General features: G+C 35.6%; 3 protein-coding genes across 6 annotated transcripts in view; 2 read left to right on the forward strand and 1 right to left on the reverse strand.

The window, feature by feature from the left end:
• The window catches only part of coro (protein coronin), a 39095-nt gene extending 35992 nt beyond the window's left edge, over positions 1-3103 (forward strand). For 2 of the 3 annotated variants that reach the window (XM_089733566.1, XM_028172590.2), the window contains 2 exons: positions 395-601; positions 845-3103. In XM_089733566.1, the coding sequence (XP_089589692.1) occupies positions 395-601; positions 845-1048 (411 nt within the window). In that variant the 3' untranslated portion in view covers positions 1049-3103. The remainder of the gene's footprint in view (positions 1-394; positions 602-844) is intronic. The other variant, XM_028172599.2, reaches the window with a different exon arrangement.
• Positions 3104-6713: 3610 nt separating this feature from the next.
• Positions 6714-12954, reverse strand: LOC114244750 (putative ATP-dependent RNA helicase DDX55 homolog). Its single transcript, XM_089733565.1, has 7 exons — positions 12460-12954; positions 11812-12006; positions 11214-11511; positions 10802-10982; positions 9953-10193; positions 8403-8750; positions 6714-6963 (listed from the first exon to the last, which is right to left on the reverse strand). Exons 1-7 carry the CDS (start codon positions 12754-12756, stop codon positions 6730-6732), a joined length of 1794 nt encoding a protein of 597 aa, XP_089589691.1. The 5' UTR covers positions 12757-12954; the 3' UTR covers positions 6714-6729.
• Positions 12955-13646: 692 nt separating this feature from the next.
• Positions 13647-18554, forward strand: LOC114244734 (transmembrane protein 134). 2 transcript variants are annotated; one of them, XM_089733568.1, is made up of 2 exons: positions 13647-13986; positions 15118-18554. In XM_089733568.1, the coding sequence occupies exons 1-2, from the start codon at positions 13835-13837 to the stop codon at positions 15461-15463; spliced, it is 498 nt and encodes a 165-aa protein (XP_089589694.1). In that variant the 5' UTR covers positions 13647-13834; the 3' UTR covers positions 15464-18554. The 2 variants fall into 2 exon arrangements, with proteins under 2 accessions (XP_089589694.1, XP_089589695.1); XM_089733569.1 differs by having other exon boundaries at positions 13703-13986; positions 15121-18554.
• Positions 18555-19146: the final 592 nt, after the last annotated feature.

Genomic DNA, 19146 nt, shown 5'->3' on the forward strand with positions numbered 1-19146 from the left:
CTAACTTTGAATTATAAAAATATTGATCGCCTGTACTTTTCTCTTGTTACTAACTATATTAATTTTGATAAACACTTGTCGAATGAAACATGTTGTACATTTGATACGATAATATTGTGTAACATTCAACTTCAACATGCAATTTAATTTAAATAAAAGAAGATATTTTATTTGAGATCAGATCATTATTGAATTATTCTTTAATTTGGTAAACCTATAAGTCAAGATAATTGATAAATCAATTTCAATAACACAACACGGAACATTATAATGTTTTTATTTTCAAAATCGAAAGCTTTCATAATGTCCAAGGATATATTTATTATCCGAAAAAGCCAACAGAAGAATAAAGAGACAGATGCTATCGGCTAGGGGCTCCCTAACCAAACTACAGGAGCGCGCTTTGGTTGTGCAGGGCGGCTACGTGTCCGGTCGGGCTGCCACTCAGCTGCACGTCACCAAGAAGAACGCGCTCGCCACCACCAAGGACAGGGACAAGGACCGCTCGCCGACACCCGCCGCCAAGCTTGACCGACACGCCGACAGCCACTCCGGCACGCCCGCCTCCGCCACGCCTCCGCCGGCGGTCAGCGCGGCCGTGGTAAGCCACTCGCACGTCACACCCCCCCAAGTTCTCAGTCTGTCTTACTCGCTCTTACTCGTATGTCCTCACAGGAGACTGCAATCTCGCGCTCTCAATATCAAGTATGTAAAACAAAAACGTGACGCAAGTGCCACGCTAGCCAATTTGGTAGATAACATCTCTTGGCGTTGAAAAGCTGACCTTACAGTCAATGTTGCCAGGGCAACCGAATAAAATAAAACCAATATTTTAATATTGCAGGAGAAGCAGTTGTCAGATTTGGTTGACGAGATCCGAAAACTGAAATCGGTAATAGTAAAACAAGAGAACAGAATTCGCGCCCTCGAGGCGGTGATGAAGGCGTCCCCCCTCCCGCAACCCGCCTCGCCCCCGCCCTGCGCCGCGCCCCTCGTCCCCGACGCCACCAACCACGAAACCGACGGTATGGCACCGGACGAGGTATAGACTATAATGTCATCGAGATATGCGAGATTTTAGTAGGTCGCTCTGAATTTGGTTAACCAAACAACTCATCCGAAAAACAGTTACCATGACGCAACAGTAGATTTTAAAAAGTTGATCGTCAAATATCAACGAACGTTTTGTTATCGAACAAAAAGTAACCACTGGTGGACAATGTTGATATGCAGCTCTCAAATTCATCTACACTTAACTACAAATTGAACTGTATTCATGAGTACTTTACGCCCGTAGCCTGTTGGCATTAGCAATTATAAATGTTATTGACACTGGCAACACTCGAGTAAGTTTGTTAATATATGACTGTAACCAATTTCAGACGTCCTACTTAAGAACTTTGGAACGAACCTTTAGAGTTTTGTGCGAACTTTTCTAACGAACAAAGCTCTAAAGGAACATGAACCAAGAACACTTGTGTAGGTAATCTATTAACGAACCCCTATGACTTCTCAAAACCAAATGAATTGTGTTCGTTGCTGTCTAAATGTGCGGCCAATTGATCCTTGTCTAGGACACTTGTCACTGTGGCTGAAGGATAATATGCGTTTTATTAATTCTATCTGATGCTATTAGATAATCTTTAAAGATAGTGACGTCAATTTATTCTTAACTCAAGCCTGACTTACGATGGACAGATAGGATGTAATATCGACATATAAAAACGAATTGAGTTTTCAATAGTAGAGTCGCAGGGATTTTTACAATATATGACTTGAAGCTTACGTCTGTTTCGTTATGTGTCTAGTCTATTTAATTGTACACCATCGAATACTCAATTATTCTAAACCGAAAAATTTTACCCGGACAATGTGCTGGCGGTTTTTTTTTCTAATTTTCACATAACTTTACCTATCCAAATTTTTCCTATAAACTTTTGGCTTATTTTTAAATAAATAATCACATGTAGCCAAACACTAATCCCGACGTATGACGTCATATGTCAGTAAACATTGTGTAATATGGTTAGGCGATGGTTTATTTTAGCCTCAAACTAAGTCAAATCACGGTGATGATTTTGAAATATAACAGATATCCGTGTCCCTATTGTTTTGTAATATTATCGTTATCGATTCTAAATCGATTATGAACGAATATTAATATCAATATTATCGATTCTCGATTGAAAACTCGAAACGTTGTGTTTGATATGATTTTTGAATCTTTATTAAAGTTACATGATTTCAACGAACAAAAATGCTTGTTTTTTTTTTTAAAATTATTTAAGCGTTTTGACCGTTTCGCGAGTGGCGCTTGAAACATGTAGTGAATGTTTGAGTTTACTTGTATGCGTGCGTCTTAGACAAAATGGCTGTTGACATGTCAACATTAGAGTCCGAAAGTTACAGGCCGAAACGTCGAAAAAAATATAATGCACAGATCGATATATGCTTTGTATTATTTTTAAGAAGCCAACTTTGATTTCATTTTCATTCATCGTTTTTTTTTCGCTCACAAGTCCGTTCCCGCTGGTGTAACTCGTTTTTGAAATGTGCCATGCGATTTTTATACTTACCGCCAAGAAAAATATACCAAGACAATGCAATAATCGGTTGACGCACTTTTCAAATTTTATGAGAAACGATGTTGCATTGGCGATCAGACAGGGTCACAAATTACATAGCCAGTGATCCCCAAAGACAGTAATTCTGAATGAACTTCATCTAATAACTTGCGATCAATAGAAATTCGTCTTCTACATTATATGATGTTTTGGTTTCAAATGATTTGGAGCAGCGTTCGTTCAATATAAAACGGTTTCGCTCCGTCGCTGTAGCTTGTCAATCTTACAGAGCTCCACGCTTACTATGACTTACAATTTTGACGAATGTTTTGCGGACGCTCGCGAGAGGCTCAGTAATTTAAAACTAATTCTAGAAGTAAATTTCTCGAAATAATGACAATGACGCCTCAAAACATTTACAGACCATCGACAATGAACTGTAAAAAAGTCTTAATTTATCTGTGATAATTATGATTCACAGATAAGTATTTCAATGTTTTGATGATCATTGTTTTTTTTTCGATTTTGAAGTTACTGTAGTACACTGGCGGTAATAATAATTGATTTCCCATACAGAATAAACGAATTTACAAAAATTGCAATTTTAAAGCTCTTTAATGAATCAAGAACATAAACGACCCTTAAAGGTAACATGCTACTTGAAAATAGTTTAACTTGAACTAGAAATATGCGTATCTAATAAACGACATGTATGTATTGAGCACGGTATAAATTAAAATATACACAAAAAACTCAAGAAATAACTTTAATTTCAATTTCTTAAAAAAAACGATACTACCATTTTTCTGTGCGCCAGTGTACGATCTATTTATTTATAATATTAATAATAAAAACATACGTATTGTAAATAGTTAATTTTACTTTGTTTCATATAAGTTATTAGCGTGCCCTATACAAAAAAAAACTGTGTGAATTGTGGCGTTGGTATACGCGGGGTTACGGTTTTGCCCGACTGGCTACTTCTGGTCGCGGGACCATACGTCTGTTGGTCATCTTGTCTCCCACATGCCCGCCATGAAACTCTCAAGTTAACTACAGGGTGTTCCTTGAGGTCCCCTGGTGCACGTCCCATCAAATAGGCTCTCTATTCGCTTGCCTATTACGTTAATAAAACAGTTGCTGTCGTCTCTTGTGACACATTTTATATCTGTGTTTATATCGTAGTGAAAAAATGCGATTAAGATAAATAAAACATGCTAAACCTCGGCATCGCTGTCTGTGTAGTTATTTTAAAAAAATGTTGAGTAATTAGGTGTTTTTTTTTTGTTATTGCATTTAATAAACGATGCACGGTCAACGGAATTAAATAATGGAATTTAGAAAAAAGAAATCGCTTTGACTATCTCACAATTTGTTGCAGACAGATCTTTAGTCTTTATGCCTTTGTTTTTTCATTTCTATTCTTCTAAATAACATATTTTTCTAGTTTCCTAGTTAACGCATGATGTCTCCTCTATACTAATACGAATAGTTTTAAGCAAGATTATGATTTTGAAATACTTTGCGTGTCGGTTGAACAATTAAAAAATCATTTGGCGCGTATTTGAGTTCATCTTTTGTTTTTCGCGGGTTTTTTTTTCGTCTTGATTATTGTCGTTTTAGCGTAACGTGAAAAATAAAATTAGATGACGAATACTTCCGTTAGGAAAAGTTGAATTTGTTTTAAAATTAACATGCATGTTGCTTCGAGGGTTTAAAATAATATTATTAAAAAATCCAGTCTATTACGTTCGGTCTAACTAATAGGCTTTGACCACACATACTGTTTTACTTTTCAACTTCAAAAATTAATTTTTCTACAATAATTCTTAATATCAAGTGTTTATGTTTTGCATGATTTACCAATTGGGTTACCTTCAACTAAATTGCCACGAGTTCTAGAGATAGTGAGTAATACGTTTTCAAATCTACATAACATATAGTGCTCGTGGAAGCTAATAATTAGCAACCAGCCAACATTGTTATAGTCAAAGTTAATCCGTTCGGTTAACTTATTGACTACGAAGGAACTATCAATAGTTTTGTTGCTTTTCTCGACGAACCAGCCGCCCAAAATCACATGATTTTGTTTTGACAGCTAGTTATGTCACCTTTAATAGTGACAGTTGACAGGTCGAGTCGTACTGTCATTGTTGAAGCAGCGAGTATGTAGTATTAATGTAAATGAATGAACGAATTAAGTATTATAGTGAATGTATTTGTAAATGTATTACATTTTTTAGATTTTTCTTTATTATTATTTTTTTTTTTTGTATTTCTAAGACGGCGTTAAGTTTAGATGTTCGTGAATCATGACAAGGCTTAAAAATGAATGAGGATGAGTTTTTTTTTTTTTAGTATTTGTATGAAAATGCTTGTTTTTTTACCTCTGGAATATTCATGTAAATTATTTTATTAAGTAAAAATTAATAATTATTGTTTGTGAAGCTTTCTGTAATATTTGTTTTTCCTTTGTTTAGTTATTTAACATTTATTTATAACCCTGTTATATTTACGTAATTATGAATTAAAAATCGATTTAACATACAAAAATAATAGGCATTTTTGGGAAGTAATTACAAAAGATATTAAAAATGTTTAGACGGTTTTCGAAAAATATTCTTTATAAATATTATTTATGTATGTTTAAAATGGTGAAGTTTTGCTCATTACAGAAATGCTTACACCTATTGTATTAATGAATTATGATTTTTGGTACTAAATACGTGCTATAATTATGAATTATACGCTATGCTAATTAACATGGACATAACATGGAAACAAACTGTCAGCAACACTTGCTAATGTATGTATTTGCCAGTATTTTTAATTTTAAATTTAATAGATCGTGCTATCGACAGTCATTAATTAATTATCTGTGTAAGTTCATATTTATATACTCCTTGATGAAATAAAATGTTATTTTTAAAACTGAAATAGTAAAATAAGCGCACAAATTTATATTTTCTAAAATTTTTTTGGTTAGAGACAAATAGCGTTTTTGACTTTTTATGAAATCAAAGCAAAGAAATGTGTTTGTCTGTTTCAAATAAAACTTCTTACCATTGGATTTATGAAAACGTTAAAAATAAATAATTTAATTCTTAGGCTTTTGAAATATGACAATATAATATTATTTGCAGTTAATTATTTATCGGTACTAGTAGTATAATTACAATAACTTTAATCACCTTGAAATTGCTGCTAGTTAAATTTTAGTACTTACGTATAAAAAGCAATAATGTGTATGTTTTAATTTGCACAGAATATCGGTCTCACAATAATCTGTTTCATCGTTTACAAGTAGGACAAATGTGGTTCATAACTAGAAATTATTTAATTCAGTATTGTATGTATATCGTTCGTATTTTTACTAGGAACATACAGGGTGGTGCCTTACCTTTGCAGGGTGTAGCCCGAGGACTTGTAGAACAGCAGTAATTTCATTGTAAAAATCGGTGCTCAGCGAGCGAAAGTGCCAAATTGTTGTTTTTTTTTAAATCTACAACATTGGAATTAATATATACATACTTATATTAAAATTTATTCAATGTAAATAAGTGCCTTGTGTTATCACGAGTCTTACTCATGAAAACGTTGCTATTACGAATGTTAAGCTGAAATATAAATATATTTTACTATTTTCATTGGTTGTGTTACTTAAATTCCTTCTTTAGAATTATTGAGCAAGTACCTGAGTAAGTTTTTACTGATGGTAGGACCTCTTGTGAATCCGCCCAGCTAAGTACCACCACCCTCTATTTCTGCCGTGAAGCAGTAATGCGTTTCGGTTTGAAGGGAGGGGCAGCCGTTGTAACTATACTGAGACCTTAGAACTTATATCTCAAGGTGTGTGGCGCATTTACTTTGTAGATGTCTATGGGCTCCAGTAACCACTTAACCCCAGGTGGCCTGTGAGCTCGTCCACCCATCTAAACAATAAAAAAATAGTTAAGTCGGATTCTCTGGTTACTGGTTTCCTAGAACCGGCGTTAGGGAAAGTTGTGAGCCCTGACAGTTCTGGCCAATGGTCGTGACCCTCGCGTCGGCAGTGGAAGCCAGCTGTGGGGAACCAGCCGCTCCTGAACCGTCTAAGCTAATAAACTTTGTCCGAATGTGTGACAGTGAGGGTACAAATAAAACATAAAAAGCTTTTAAAAAATTATTAATCAGCTTCAAACTCTCTATCGAACTGATCCTGTGTTATTTTACGTTTCTTTAACTTCTTTATGAGCGCGACGTCGGCGGCCAGCGCGTCCAGTTCCTCTTGCGTTATCACTTTCCTCTTCTTTCCTTTCTTAAGTTCTGGATTCTTCTGTTTCAACTCTTTACGTTTCTTCCTTTTCTCTTTCCTTTCTTCTTTGTTCTGTTTCGCTTGTTCCCACGGTAGTGTTTGGACCTGAACAGAAAGCAAGTCGGATTGTACCGATCGTCATCATGTTACATTTTTTTTTATTACAAATTGTAACAAAACTGGTGTTTTACTGGTGATAGGACTTCTTGTGAGTCCGCACGGCCAGGTACCACCACCCTGCCTATTTCTGCCATGAAGCAGTCATGCGTTTCGGTTTGAAGGGTGGGGCAGCCTTTCTAACTATACTGAGATCTTAGAACTTAAAAATCAAGGTGGGCGGCGCATTTGCGTTGTAGATGTCTATGGGCTCCAGTAACCACTTAACACCAGGTGGGCTTTGAGCTCGTCCAACCATCTGTGCAATAAAAAAATATATAGTTAATCAACATAAAATAGGAAAATACAGTCAAAATCTGTTATAACGACATCGAAGGGACTGCTCATATTCAGTCGTAAAAACCGATAGTCGTAACAACCGGTGATGTTTAATGTGTATCGTGCAAGTACAAACAAATCGATAGGGAATTATTGGAAAAATATATTTATTCATCTATGTACATTTTGTTTATTACAAATAAGTACAATGCATATTTTCTGTAAAATTATTGTCATAAAGCGTTTGAATTTTTTCTCGCTCTTTCCTAATGTATAATATGGCTTTCCAAATACTCCTTTGCTAAGTCTTTGTTTGAAGTTCCGTTCTCTAAATTGGATATAATACGCGATTTTTCTCAATATTAATTTGTTTTCTTTTTCTTTGCGACATTTTGAAAGTTTCACGAATAACTCCACAAAGTTTTGGTGCGTCTTGTGTATAGATAAGTAACAAACTAACTGAAGAGATATGAAGAAGCGGGCTTTGACTCTACTGCATGCAAGTGTTTTGTTTCTAAGAACTAGAAAAGACCCTACACTAAACTAAATCCTATTGTTTTCTTTCCCGATTTTAATAGCCATTGAAGACAAATGTGGATACCTTTTCAAATTGTTTACAATACAGCTTAGCCGGTCGTTCTAACAGATCGAATTTTCCAAAATATTAGTTAAATGTGGTCGTTTTATGAGGTATGTCGTTATTACCAATGTCGTAGAAAGCAATATTTTTAATAAGGCGGTCATATGGCATTCAGCCGGGACCTTTGTTCTAGGTTATTATAACCGGCATGTTGTTCTAACCGATGTCGCAGTAAACGGTTTTGACTGTACCTCTTTTTCTTCACGAAACTTTCGAATCTATTAGACATTAAATTGACACAGATACTTATATTGCGATGTAGGCGTTCACTAAGAAGCGATTCTACCCCAATCTAATTCAGAATAAAATTTTCGCTTACCGCTGCATGCGCATAGCACAAATTTCCAGGTGTGTCTGTGTAACCGTTGCTCCTTGGACTACATTGGACTGGCAGTTTATGGACTAGTCCTAAGTGTCAGTCTATGACGATGGCACAATTCAAAATTTAACGTGACGTCAAACTACCCACCATTTTCTTTTTTTTCTTCGACGGCCAAACCCCGCTCTTCTTATACTCCTCCAACTTCTGCAGGCGACTCGTCTCCTTCTGCTTATCCCTGTACTGAATTGTGTTAAAGTCTATCTCCTCTTTGGGGCCGACAAACTGCTGCTTGTGCTCCGGTTTGATCTCTGGCATGAGAGGCAGTTTGAGGAGCCCATAGCTGGTGGCGATGTGCCCCAGAGGAAGCTCCTTGAACTGGAGCAGCAGGTTGCATTCGTGTTTGGTGTAGGCTCGCATGTGGGAGACGAACGCTCGCTGCCCTTTGTCTAAAATGGCACGGTCTTTCTTCTGCTGCTCGTGGAGGATGCCGAGCACCTGGGGAGGAGCATCATTTCGACTTAGTTAAATAGTTAGTAGTAAAATTTAAGTTAAGACTAGTTTCTAGTTTCTTAGGATAACAAGAGTCGTAGAGAAGTAGCTTGTTTTTTTATTACATAATGCGTTATGCCTTCATCGTGAATACATTACGTGGACACGAGCTATCCTTGAAGTCACAACAACTTCATTAAGCCCTGACGTGGAACTCTCGCTTTAAGATAGGCGGTGGCTACCTACTAATTACTTGTATGAGGCGGACCGCAAGCTCACAGTGCAACCTCAGCAATGTAAAGCATACAAAGTCAGCAATGTAAAGCGTACAAAACCGGTGACCGGCGGGGGCCGCGCTCATGCCAGGCCGATGACCCCGCACGTCGGATAAACTTCACATCACTTTACCGTTATTTAAATATATAATTGTTTCATTAAGATGTTGGATGATCTAATTTAGCATTTTAGCACTTTTTTATTGTTTAATTAAAATTTGCGTATTCATTGGTAGTTGGGCGCAGGCTCGTGCGGGTAGGAACCACTGTCCTGTCTGTTTCTGTCGTGAAGCCGGCATACGTTGTAGAATTAAATTGCGACTTCGGCCACATATTTTTTTTTATTTATTTATTTATTTATTGCGTAGATGTATTGACGAGCTCACAGCCTACCTGGTGTTAAGTGGTTACTGGAGCCCATAGACATCTACAACGTAAATGCGCCACACACCTTGAGATATAGTTCTAAGGTCTCAGTATAGTCACAACGGCTGCCCCACCCTTCAAACCGAAACGCATTACTGCTTCACGGCAGAAATAGGCGGGGCGGTGGTACCTACCCGTGCGGACTCACAAGAGGTCCTACCACCAGTAATTACGCAAATTATAATTTTGCGGGTTTGATTTTTACTGCACGATGTTATTCCTTCACCGTGGAAGTCAATCGTGAACATTTGTTGAGTACGTATTTCATTAGAAAAATTGGTACCCGCCTGTGGGATTCGAACACCGGTGCATCGCTCGATACGAATGCACCGGACGTCTTATCCTTTAGGCCACGACGACTATAAATATATCTACTATATATATATATCGAGTGGATCGGGGTATTCAAATTTAGTGTTTATGAGCTCAGATCCTAATTGATCCATTAGATAGGCCGTGAGCTCGTTCAGCAATCTGTAGATTCAAAAGTAACAAATCAACGTTTACCCTTTCCCTCAACTTGTCCGTAATTTTGATTTGATCGTCAGATTCTCTCCAGTCTTTCAACTCGACCATTTGATTAGTCTTTATGAAGGGCACGTAGGCGTCCTCTGTGGTGAGCAGCGGCAACAGGGCGCAGCCCCGGGCTCCGCCCCTCGCTGCTCTGCCCGCGCGGTGCACGAGAGCGGATGGTTGACATGGGGGCTCCCACTGCAACACCCACTCCACCTCTGGAATGTCCAGGCCCCTTCAACGTTTACCACGTTACGTTTTTAATTTAAATTGAAACATTAATTAGGTGTTTAATTTTTTTAATATTAATCCGGAAATTAGTTTCCATCTCGTCGTACCATAGACATCAAAACGTGATTACTGCCGGTGAAGTGCCTAACTCGCACGCAGAATAGGCACTTTAAGTACATCCTATACAGTCAGGATGCAGCAGGATAACACCGACCCTCACAGATTCATCAGGGCCCATCAGATTCATCATCGGGACCCTCAGCATGGGTATTAATATGAAGCGGGTTTCATTGCCTCACATCACTGTTATTTATTATGAATGATGTACAAACACAATATGCACAGTATAACCAGTAACTTACAACAGATGCTAGTGTAATTAATTGTCTATACTAATATTATAAAGAGGAAAGATTTGTTTGTTTGTTTGTTTCGAATAGGTTCCGAAACTACTGGACCGATTTGAAAAATTCTTTTTCCATTAGAAGCCGACATTGTCCCTGATGAACATAGGCTACTTTTTTTTTTTTGTTTCATGTGTGTTTTAATGTTTCCGAAGCGAAGCGAGGGCGGGTCGCTAGTAATTGATAATTTTAGTAAGCAATCGCATACCTGGCCAACAAATCTGTACAAAGCAAGATAGTGTTATCAGCCTGCCGAAACTTCTCTAATATTTTGTGTCGTTTCTGTTTCATTTTGCCGTGCAATCCGAATATTTTAATGTCTGGCAGGAATACGGGTAGCACATCCGTCCAGTAATCCACACATGCACACGTTGGTAGAAAAAATAAACCTGAAAGACATTTAAATCAACAATGTTCGCAATTACAATGGCAGTTACTTAATGCTAAATATCTGTACAAGATATAAAGAAGTGACATAGCTACCATTATAAATAAGCACTTAGACAAAGGAACAGGGATTGATTTTTATAACACAATAGTTTTTAGTAACAAATATCAACGTCCATTCAAGTTATTCAAACGTAACAATATCAAAATTGAAATATAAAAAAAAAACTGACCTTTAGCTATCTTTCTATTTCTGATAAAGTTCAAAAGGAACAAAAATTTATCCTGAGCTTCAACAATTACGTAATAAGTCTCCAACAGCAAGGGAGTACTGATTGTAGACTTTTCTTTCACGCTCACAACAACAGGATTCCGAAGACCAGCTCTTACTAAGTCCTGCAGTTCTTTGGTTTGTGTTGCCGAAAAGAGACCAGTACGACGTTGTCTCGGTAAATATTGTAGGATGGTTGTGAGTGTGCCCGAGAAGCCAAGGTCTAGTAGACGGTCAGCTTCATCCAGAACTAAGAGTTCCTAAGAGGACAAAAGATTAAAGGTATTTATGCACTTACACTTATATTATAATGCAGTTTATTTCGTAGACGTGTGAGCAAGCTTGTGGCCTATATAACATAATAACATGAATGCTGACACCCATTCTGAGGATTCGCCCAAGAAAGTTCTCCATTTCAGACAACTTTTGATCGTCTCTCTTGCACCACGCTCCGAGAGAGCGTACCTATAGCCTGGATACAAAAAAGTTGTCAGATCACCCAGGTGATTCTTCAAAACTTGCAAATTAATGTTACTAAAAGAAATATTAATAGTACATACCAACTCTTTCAGTCTTCCGGCAAGATTCAACTGTTTCCTTTCAGACAACAAGTCTTCTAATCTACCAGGAGTGCATACAGCTATATCAGCACCTTTCTGTAAGGCAATCGCATCTACCTCTATGGGACGACCACCGACTAGTAGGGCCAGGGTAGTATTGGCTAATTCGGGTTCTTGTAAGAAATCTTCTATTACCTGAGAGGAACAGTTAAATTCAGCCAAATTAGGACAACCATATAACGCCCTGTTAATCTGTTACTGGATTCCAAGCACATGAAACTAATATTTTCCTTTTCAATCACAAAAAAAATTGCACAATCTGACAATTAAGCCATATAGATAGATATCTTGTATAGGCATAGAGCAGGGATTCCCAAACTATTTTGGGCTAGAAACCCCATTTCCAAAATGATACCGCAAGTTCAATTGTGAAATTAGTTTAAAAATCCTACCTAGTTTTATTTTTCCTATTTATATGAAATATTTTCCAATTTAAAAACTTTGCAGTTTGCGGGTTATTTGAGTAAAATAATTCTTAATAATTCTAATCAAAATTTAACCAAATATATAGAAATATAATTCATGTTAGTTAAGTGTCTCATTTAAGCCACTTTATTTCATTATAATATTACAGTCATAAGATCTCACTTTAAATATTTGCGTTGCCAGTTCCCTTGTAGGAGAAATTATTACTACGTAAACGAAATCCTTTCTCAAAGGTCCATCTTTCTTCTTTTTCAAGAGCATTTCCAGCATCGGGACGACAAATGCGAGAGTTTTTCCTGATCCAGTCACCGCTTCAGCCACAACATCTTTGCAGGATAATAACAGAGGAATTACGGCTGCTTGAATCGGAGTCATAGTTTTAAAACCATGTTTATTAATACAGTTCAACACTGGCTTGGATAATGGGGGCTGAACTTTAGACCAATCTTTGTTGGCCATTTTAAAGCTTTTACATTAAATAAACCTCTCAGTCACATACAGCAATGGCTCATTGACTCATTGTATTTTGTGGTTATCACCTATACGGTAAGTATTGTTAAACAGATTGACAGAAGATAATAGAGCATGAGCAGAGAAAACATGTGCTTTTGGCGTTTTGAACACTGAAGTAGGAAACCTACTATGGTTTTGAATCCTTAATTTTAGATTTTGACAGTTCTTGACAGTGACAGATATTGTTTCAAAAAACGTAAAATTTAATTTTGTTGCGGATTTCTCTAAATTTTCAAATTAAACAGTGACCCGGGTTTTTGTTAATAATGTACAACATTTGTCTTTACAAAATTTTATTTTGAATTTTGTAAAAAACGATCTTTCATAGTGGATTTTTCTGCATGATCTACATAAATTTCAATGGCTTCCAGAAAAAAAACCAATCACAAATTCGAATCCAATTTTCAGCAGTGCTCTTTGAAAGTGATTTGTTCAAAGCATTGATAATACGAAACTTGTAGTAGTGAACGTCGCCGATGGTAAAGATTATAAAACTAGGTATATTGTATCTAAAACATTATCTATATTATTATGTAATACATAGTGTGTGTAAAATACCAAATCCACACCACAAATACCACCGTCTACGACGCCATGCACACCGCCGAGAACAGAGGAAGATGGCGAAACATCATCCTAAGAAGGATAATGGAATGAGATGGTCACGACCCTCAGACATGAGGAATGCGACTCAGGGAAGAGAGTGTGTGTAAAGATTTAAAATTTCAATTTAAAATATTAATTTGATTCTACTTCTACGTGATCGAGAAGTAACGAGAAACACTAAATCCATAGATAATAAAATAGGTTGTAGATACCCATTTTTCTGGTTTCAGATTTCCTCACCTGTCATCTACATAGATTAGGCACCCTTAAAAAATAAACGGTCGGCAAAAAATCAATATGGCGCATGTTGACATGATGAATTGACAGCTGTGTTAAACTGTGTTTGTGCCACTTGCTCTCGTGCAAATAATTTGTGATGATTATTTGTCATATCTTGAATAATAAGTGATAAACAAAAATGACTAAACCGTTCGGAAACAGTGAGAAGCGTTTTTCGATCGACGATGCGTTCGAAGAAGAAACCGACGAAGCTATAAAAGTGTACGGCGCAACTGGAGACCGATCACCTCTGCAAAACAAATTCAAGAATGGTGGTGATTATATATCCAGGTAAGATAGTTTTATTCATTCTCCTGTTCGTTGACTTATATTTTAACCCTAAATATGTAACATATTATAGCCTACAAGGTAGTTCTTTATTTAATGAACTCGAATATGTACTTGACCTTTTGAGTCATTTCCTTAGTAGGGCAAAGGATTTTGAACTATTAGACTTTGTTACCACTAGCTTTGTTCTACATTCCATTCGCTAATTGGCCCTAGTTTTTAGAGTACAAAGAACTCGCTTAATCACAGTTAACAATTATAATCCAGCGTAATTTGTACCAACGTAATTAATTTTTGTTTGTTTTTTGTCATAACCATCTAGTTTAAGATTGTATGATTCTTTTATTGCACTGATAAGTGTAAATGCAAGATAACATTATTTAATGTTACTAATCTTATAATGGTGGGATAATGAGGATGCAAAAATCCTTAAAATCACTTATTTATTTTGTTCAATAAATTTGTATCTCTTAATTGAATAAGATAAATTATTTAGCTTTCAATTGTTCTCAGTTCTCTAATGTAAAAAATCTATTGTTATTGGCACAACTGTAGATTAGCCCATTCAAGTGCATAAATACTTAAAGTAGTATGGCTTCCAAAGGGTAATTGCCAGTAAAATTTTGTTTATCATTCAAAAGGAAATGGATCGCATTCAATTAAGAATGTTGCTGATCTATCTCATGGGAATACCTTATATAATGCTGTAATCATAAAAAGATCTTTAGAAAAACGAAAAGCATATGGACTACTAGGAAGTCCAGTAACAAAAATTCAATAAACAAATCATAAAGTACCATTAGTTTTAAGTTGAATGAGGGTATTTACATGTCCATGGGCCACAATAACCACTTAATATTATGTGGACCATGTAATCATTCACTAATCTGAGCAATGAAATAAAACAGTAGAATAAAAGAGAATACAACCTCATGTCTTAACGGTGGTGGTCGCCTTCACATAGTCACTTTCACAGCTATGGTAACCACTTACTACTAGGTAAGCCTTGAATTTGTGTAGTTGTCTGCAGGAATAAGTAGGTTCGCAATTTGTAGACACGTTTATTTTAATCTTCTAATTTGTTTAATAATAAAAATAGAACTAAATTCACAAACTATAAACTTATTTTTCCAGTAGCAAAACCTATAAATGCTCAGAAGATACAACCTCAAGGGATTCGGACTCCCTCATACATGAATATGTTGAGGCCACACAATCAATGTTCTGCTGGAACCATCCCAAAGTGAGAGAGAATTGGAAAACGGTATGTGCAGCTGTCATTTTGCTGATAGTTGGAGTTGGTCTACTTGGCATGGGAGCATTTGCGGTTGCTGAACCTGAAAACGGTCTCCAAGGTGCAGTGTTCTTCGTAGCGGGAATGATCTGCTTTGTGCCCGGTGCATATCATGTAGTCTATATCTGGCTTGCTGCCAGAGGACAGAGAGGTTACGATTTCTACCACCTCCCATTATTCACTTGATTTATTTTACGATCATTATTTAAGTGTGTGTAAAATGATTTTAATGTCTCGATGAGGAGTTGCGAATCTGCGAAGGATGACTGTGTTATGTTGAAGCTCTCTAAATGCTTTAAAATGTAAGTCAAAAACAATAATATAAATTCTTTTAAAAGATGTTGGTGTGGTTGAACAACAGTACTAAAAAAACACTGTTACAGGTTTGAATAGTACTTTTTTTTATTGTCTTCAAAGGCAAGCCTTGTATTAAATTGACACCGTTAATAGACATTGTCAAAGTAAGGGACAAAATTGCATCGCTGCCCTCGCCTGTTCCTTTTTCAACTAAAGCATTTATGCAACATTTAATATCTTTTAAAACAGATTTATTTTATTTTATCATATTCAGAAGAATTTTTTACAATATTAAAAATGCACTTAATTGACTTTATTTTTAATCCATAATCAATAATTTATTTATCAATAAAAAATATACAATGCTTATTTGTACTTCATTAAAAATGAATGCAAGTAAATTTAACTGTGTTGCATAGATGTGCAAAACCACTAGCGATAAAGATATCAAATTCAGAAAAATGAAGTTAGGTGATTTAATTATTTCAAAAATCATTTTATAATGTTGATATTTCCTTTAGGTTTCCCACGCTATATTTAAAATACATTAAATTATTTTTAATTTCCTTACTTTTTATTTGACTTTCTATTAAAATTTTTGTTTTTTAAACAATAATTTATTCTATGAAACAATCTTCTATGTAGCAATGGTAAACAGGAATAACATCTACCAAAGTGGTATGTATGGGTTGGATGTTCTTGTTAATCCTTAGAGCTCCAATGTCCACACATATTGGACATATGTATAGTCTTACATTGCATTAGTCTTAGAACCGCAAAGGGTTAAAATTTTCTTTCATTTATCGTTGTGACCCTGGTCAAAGTAACAATATTAATGTATGTACATGTGCTATTTTCAAATTACATTGAACGATTTGAAGATTATAAAAATTATGTTATTAATTTCCTTTCCATATATACATACAATTCAAGGTAATAAAAGCCTTCTAAAAATGGTTCCATAGAACGTTGTGCAATACTGTAGAACCGATTATTATTTTATTTAAATATCATAAGCTAGAATTACGTTTGACATGTACAACCCACATACGTAGAATGGAACGCGCCAGAGCCCAAATATTAAAAATGACATTGTTTCTGAAACGCTTGAACGTTTTTTTTTGTGTAATGTAGTGGGCAGAAAAATGATCTATTGAGTCTTGTTGAGAAAGAGAGAGGTTTGTTTACACATTAACTTGTAATTATAACACATAATTACCGGCAACGTATAATATGTTCCCTTGGCACCAGAAAGTATGTAATTAAAATATCAAAATCAGTTACTCTTCTATAGAGACGTCTATGAGGGATTTTCATTTAATCCAAGTTCTCACACGCGCGTGTCTATTTCTATTTGTCAAACTGAAACGTTGATTTATCTAGCTAATGTAGTTCTAGCTTATATGTAAACGATGCCGATCTACAAAGCTAATATACTTACAACTTATTACCGTCTTCTCTTAGAAATTCTATGAAAATTAACATGAATTTACAATTTAATATTTATTTGGGAATCGTCAATCCCGCATTATTTTGCTTGATTACTATCGGTCTTATTCATAGTAAAAGGCTTACCGAAGATATAAACCCGTATTAGTTACGTCATTGAAGCCTACCAAAGTTCGATAATTTTCTTATACCTATACCATAGTTTTACTCACAATTAGTTATCGAAGCTTTATAATCCCGTTAGAAGAAGTATTAAGGAGACCGTCAAACAGTCATTCACATACCTGCGTTAGAGCTAGAACACTCATTAAGAATCTGATAAAGTTAAAGTAAACTTCTTACTTTTACTTTATCTCTATAATTACACTTCTAAAACTTTATTAAAATTTAAAAAAAATGACCGTCTTAGATCAGCTGATTGACATTTGTATTGATTTTCAAGTACCGTATTTCAACCCTTGCCTTTTTTATTTTTAATAATCTATCTATCTATCTTATCTATATATATATATAAATGAATTGCTGTTCGTTAGTCTCGCTAAAACTAGAGTAACGGCTGGACCGATTTGGCTAATTTTGGTCTTGAATTATTTGTGAAAGTCCAGAGAAGGTTTAAAAGGTAGATAATCAACTATGAAAATGTTCGGAATTAAATAAAAATAACAATTTTGTTTTTCCTTTGATGTGTCCCCCGTCGGCCGGATTCCTTTGTTTGTTTTAAGTTTATTTTATACAAAAGCTTAGGTCTTTTATTTATCGATGGAGGCACTACAAAGTCTGCCGGATCAGCTAGTGATAGATAATTTCAGCAAGGGTTACAAACCTTTTGGAAAACAAAACCCGAGATAATCGCTCACTCATAGCAGACAATTGGAGTTGAATTTTACCTCATCAGACTAGGAACAAAGACAACGCTTTCTGTGTTTATTTAAAACCGCTTCAACCGTTCGCCGCGCTTGTGGTGATGTCACACAAAGTGTACTATTTATATGGGTCTCGTGCGGGATGAGAATGAAGCGATCTACGGTTGGTAAAAAAAAACCAGCACAAATTTCAGAAATCGTCAATATTATATCGTTGTCCATATTTAAACGATAAGATCGCGTGCTATAAGGCGTGAGTTGTTGACCTCATTGTGAATAAATAAATTTATCGAACGATCTTTATGGTAAGGAAACAAAATAACGGGCTTAAATAGCGCATGAATAAGACCGTTAGACTAAAATAGACAATTTTAGTAACATAAAAACTAAAGGAAACCTATAAGTACCTATTCTATGTGATATATAGTAGTATTATATGAAAGAAAAAGCTATTTATAATAGAATGAAGTGCCTAGTTATGAATTGTAATCCTATTGCATCGTAATTATGTAATGAAAAATTTTAGCCTTGAAATTATGTTACAATTTACAGTTTCGCATATGTAAGTCATAATATAGCATTAATGATGAGCAAACATTTAAATTAAACAATTCAATGTACAGTTAAAAAAGGTTGTTTTCGTAATTAAAACTATTTCTACGATTTGATCCCGCCTTTATTAATGTCACTGTATTCTTTTTGACATTTGACATTTCGAATATTTTACAGTTTTCGTGTTCAGACTACTTAGGTGTTATTCGTCGGCGTTTGAGTATTGTGTTAAAACTACCGTCTTAATTCTTTATAACAATTATTTCTTGATATTTCCGTGCTAAAATTTTCCTGAGCACTGGCAGTTAGTTTAACTTGGGTTCTTAACCTCATGTTATGAGAAAAACCCAGGTGATCCTAGATAAACGTCGAGCATATTCCCTATTCTAATAGTTAGGATGTCTTTTTTTCATTACTCACTTCTCTCGCGCACGAATCATCATCCGTACGAAAACTAAGGCAAACGAAATGTTGGAAATATGTAGTTTAATGGCAATAAAAATTATTATCCTAGTTTTGTTTGGTATGCGGTTTGCGAAGACTGAAGAATATGCACAATTTTCATCTTTTGCATTTGAAGTTATAAAGAAATTTAGTGACTGAGACCGGACGAAGGAAATTAATTAATACGGTCTATGTCAGCGTAACCCCAAATGTATAGGTGAGCTCTCGGGGCTCAACCAGGAGGCGTTGCTAACACTGGCCCTC

This window comes from Bombyx mandarina, chromosome 16, assembly GCF_030267445.1.
Source record: "Bombyx mandarina strain Sakado chromosome 16, ASM3026744v2".
NCBI classification, from domain to species: domain Eukaryota; kingdom Metazoa; phylum Arthropoda; class Insecta; order Lepidoptera; family Bombycidae; genus Bombyx; species Bombyx mandarina.

Excerpts from the sequence above, each read along its gene's own strand:
- LOC114244750 (XM_089733565.1), bottom strand. The coding sequence starts at position 12,756 with ATGGCCAACAAAGATTGGTCTAAAGTTCAGCCCCCATTATCCAAGCCA. Across the intron at positions 10,983-11,213 it reads AAATAGAAAGATAGCTAAAG|GTTTATTTTTTCTACCAACG; the intron begins GTCAGTTTTTTT and ends AATGTCTTTCAG. Across the intron at positions 10,194-10,801 it reads TGTACAGATTTGTTGGCCAG|GGGCCTGGACATTCCAGAGG; the intron begins GTATGCGATTGC and ends TAAACGTTGAAG.
- LOC114244734 (XM_089733568.1), top strand. The coding sequence starts at position 13,835 with ATGACTAAACCGTTCGGAAACAGTGAGAAGCGTTTTTCGATCGACGAT. Across the intron at positions 13,987-15,117 it reads GGTGGTGATTATATATCCAG|TAGCAAAACCTATAAATGCT; the intron begins GTAAGATAGTTT and ends TTATTTTTCCAG.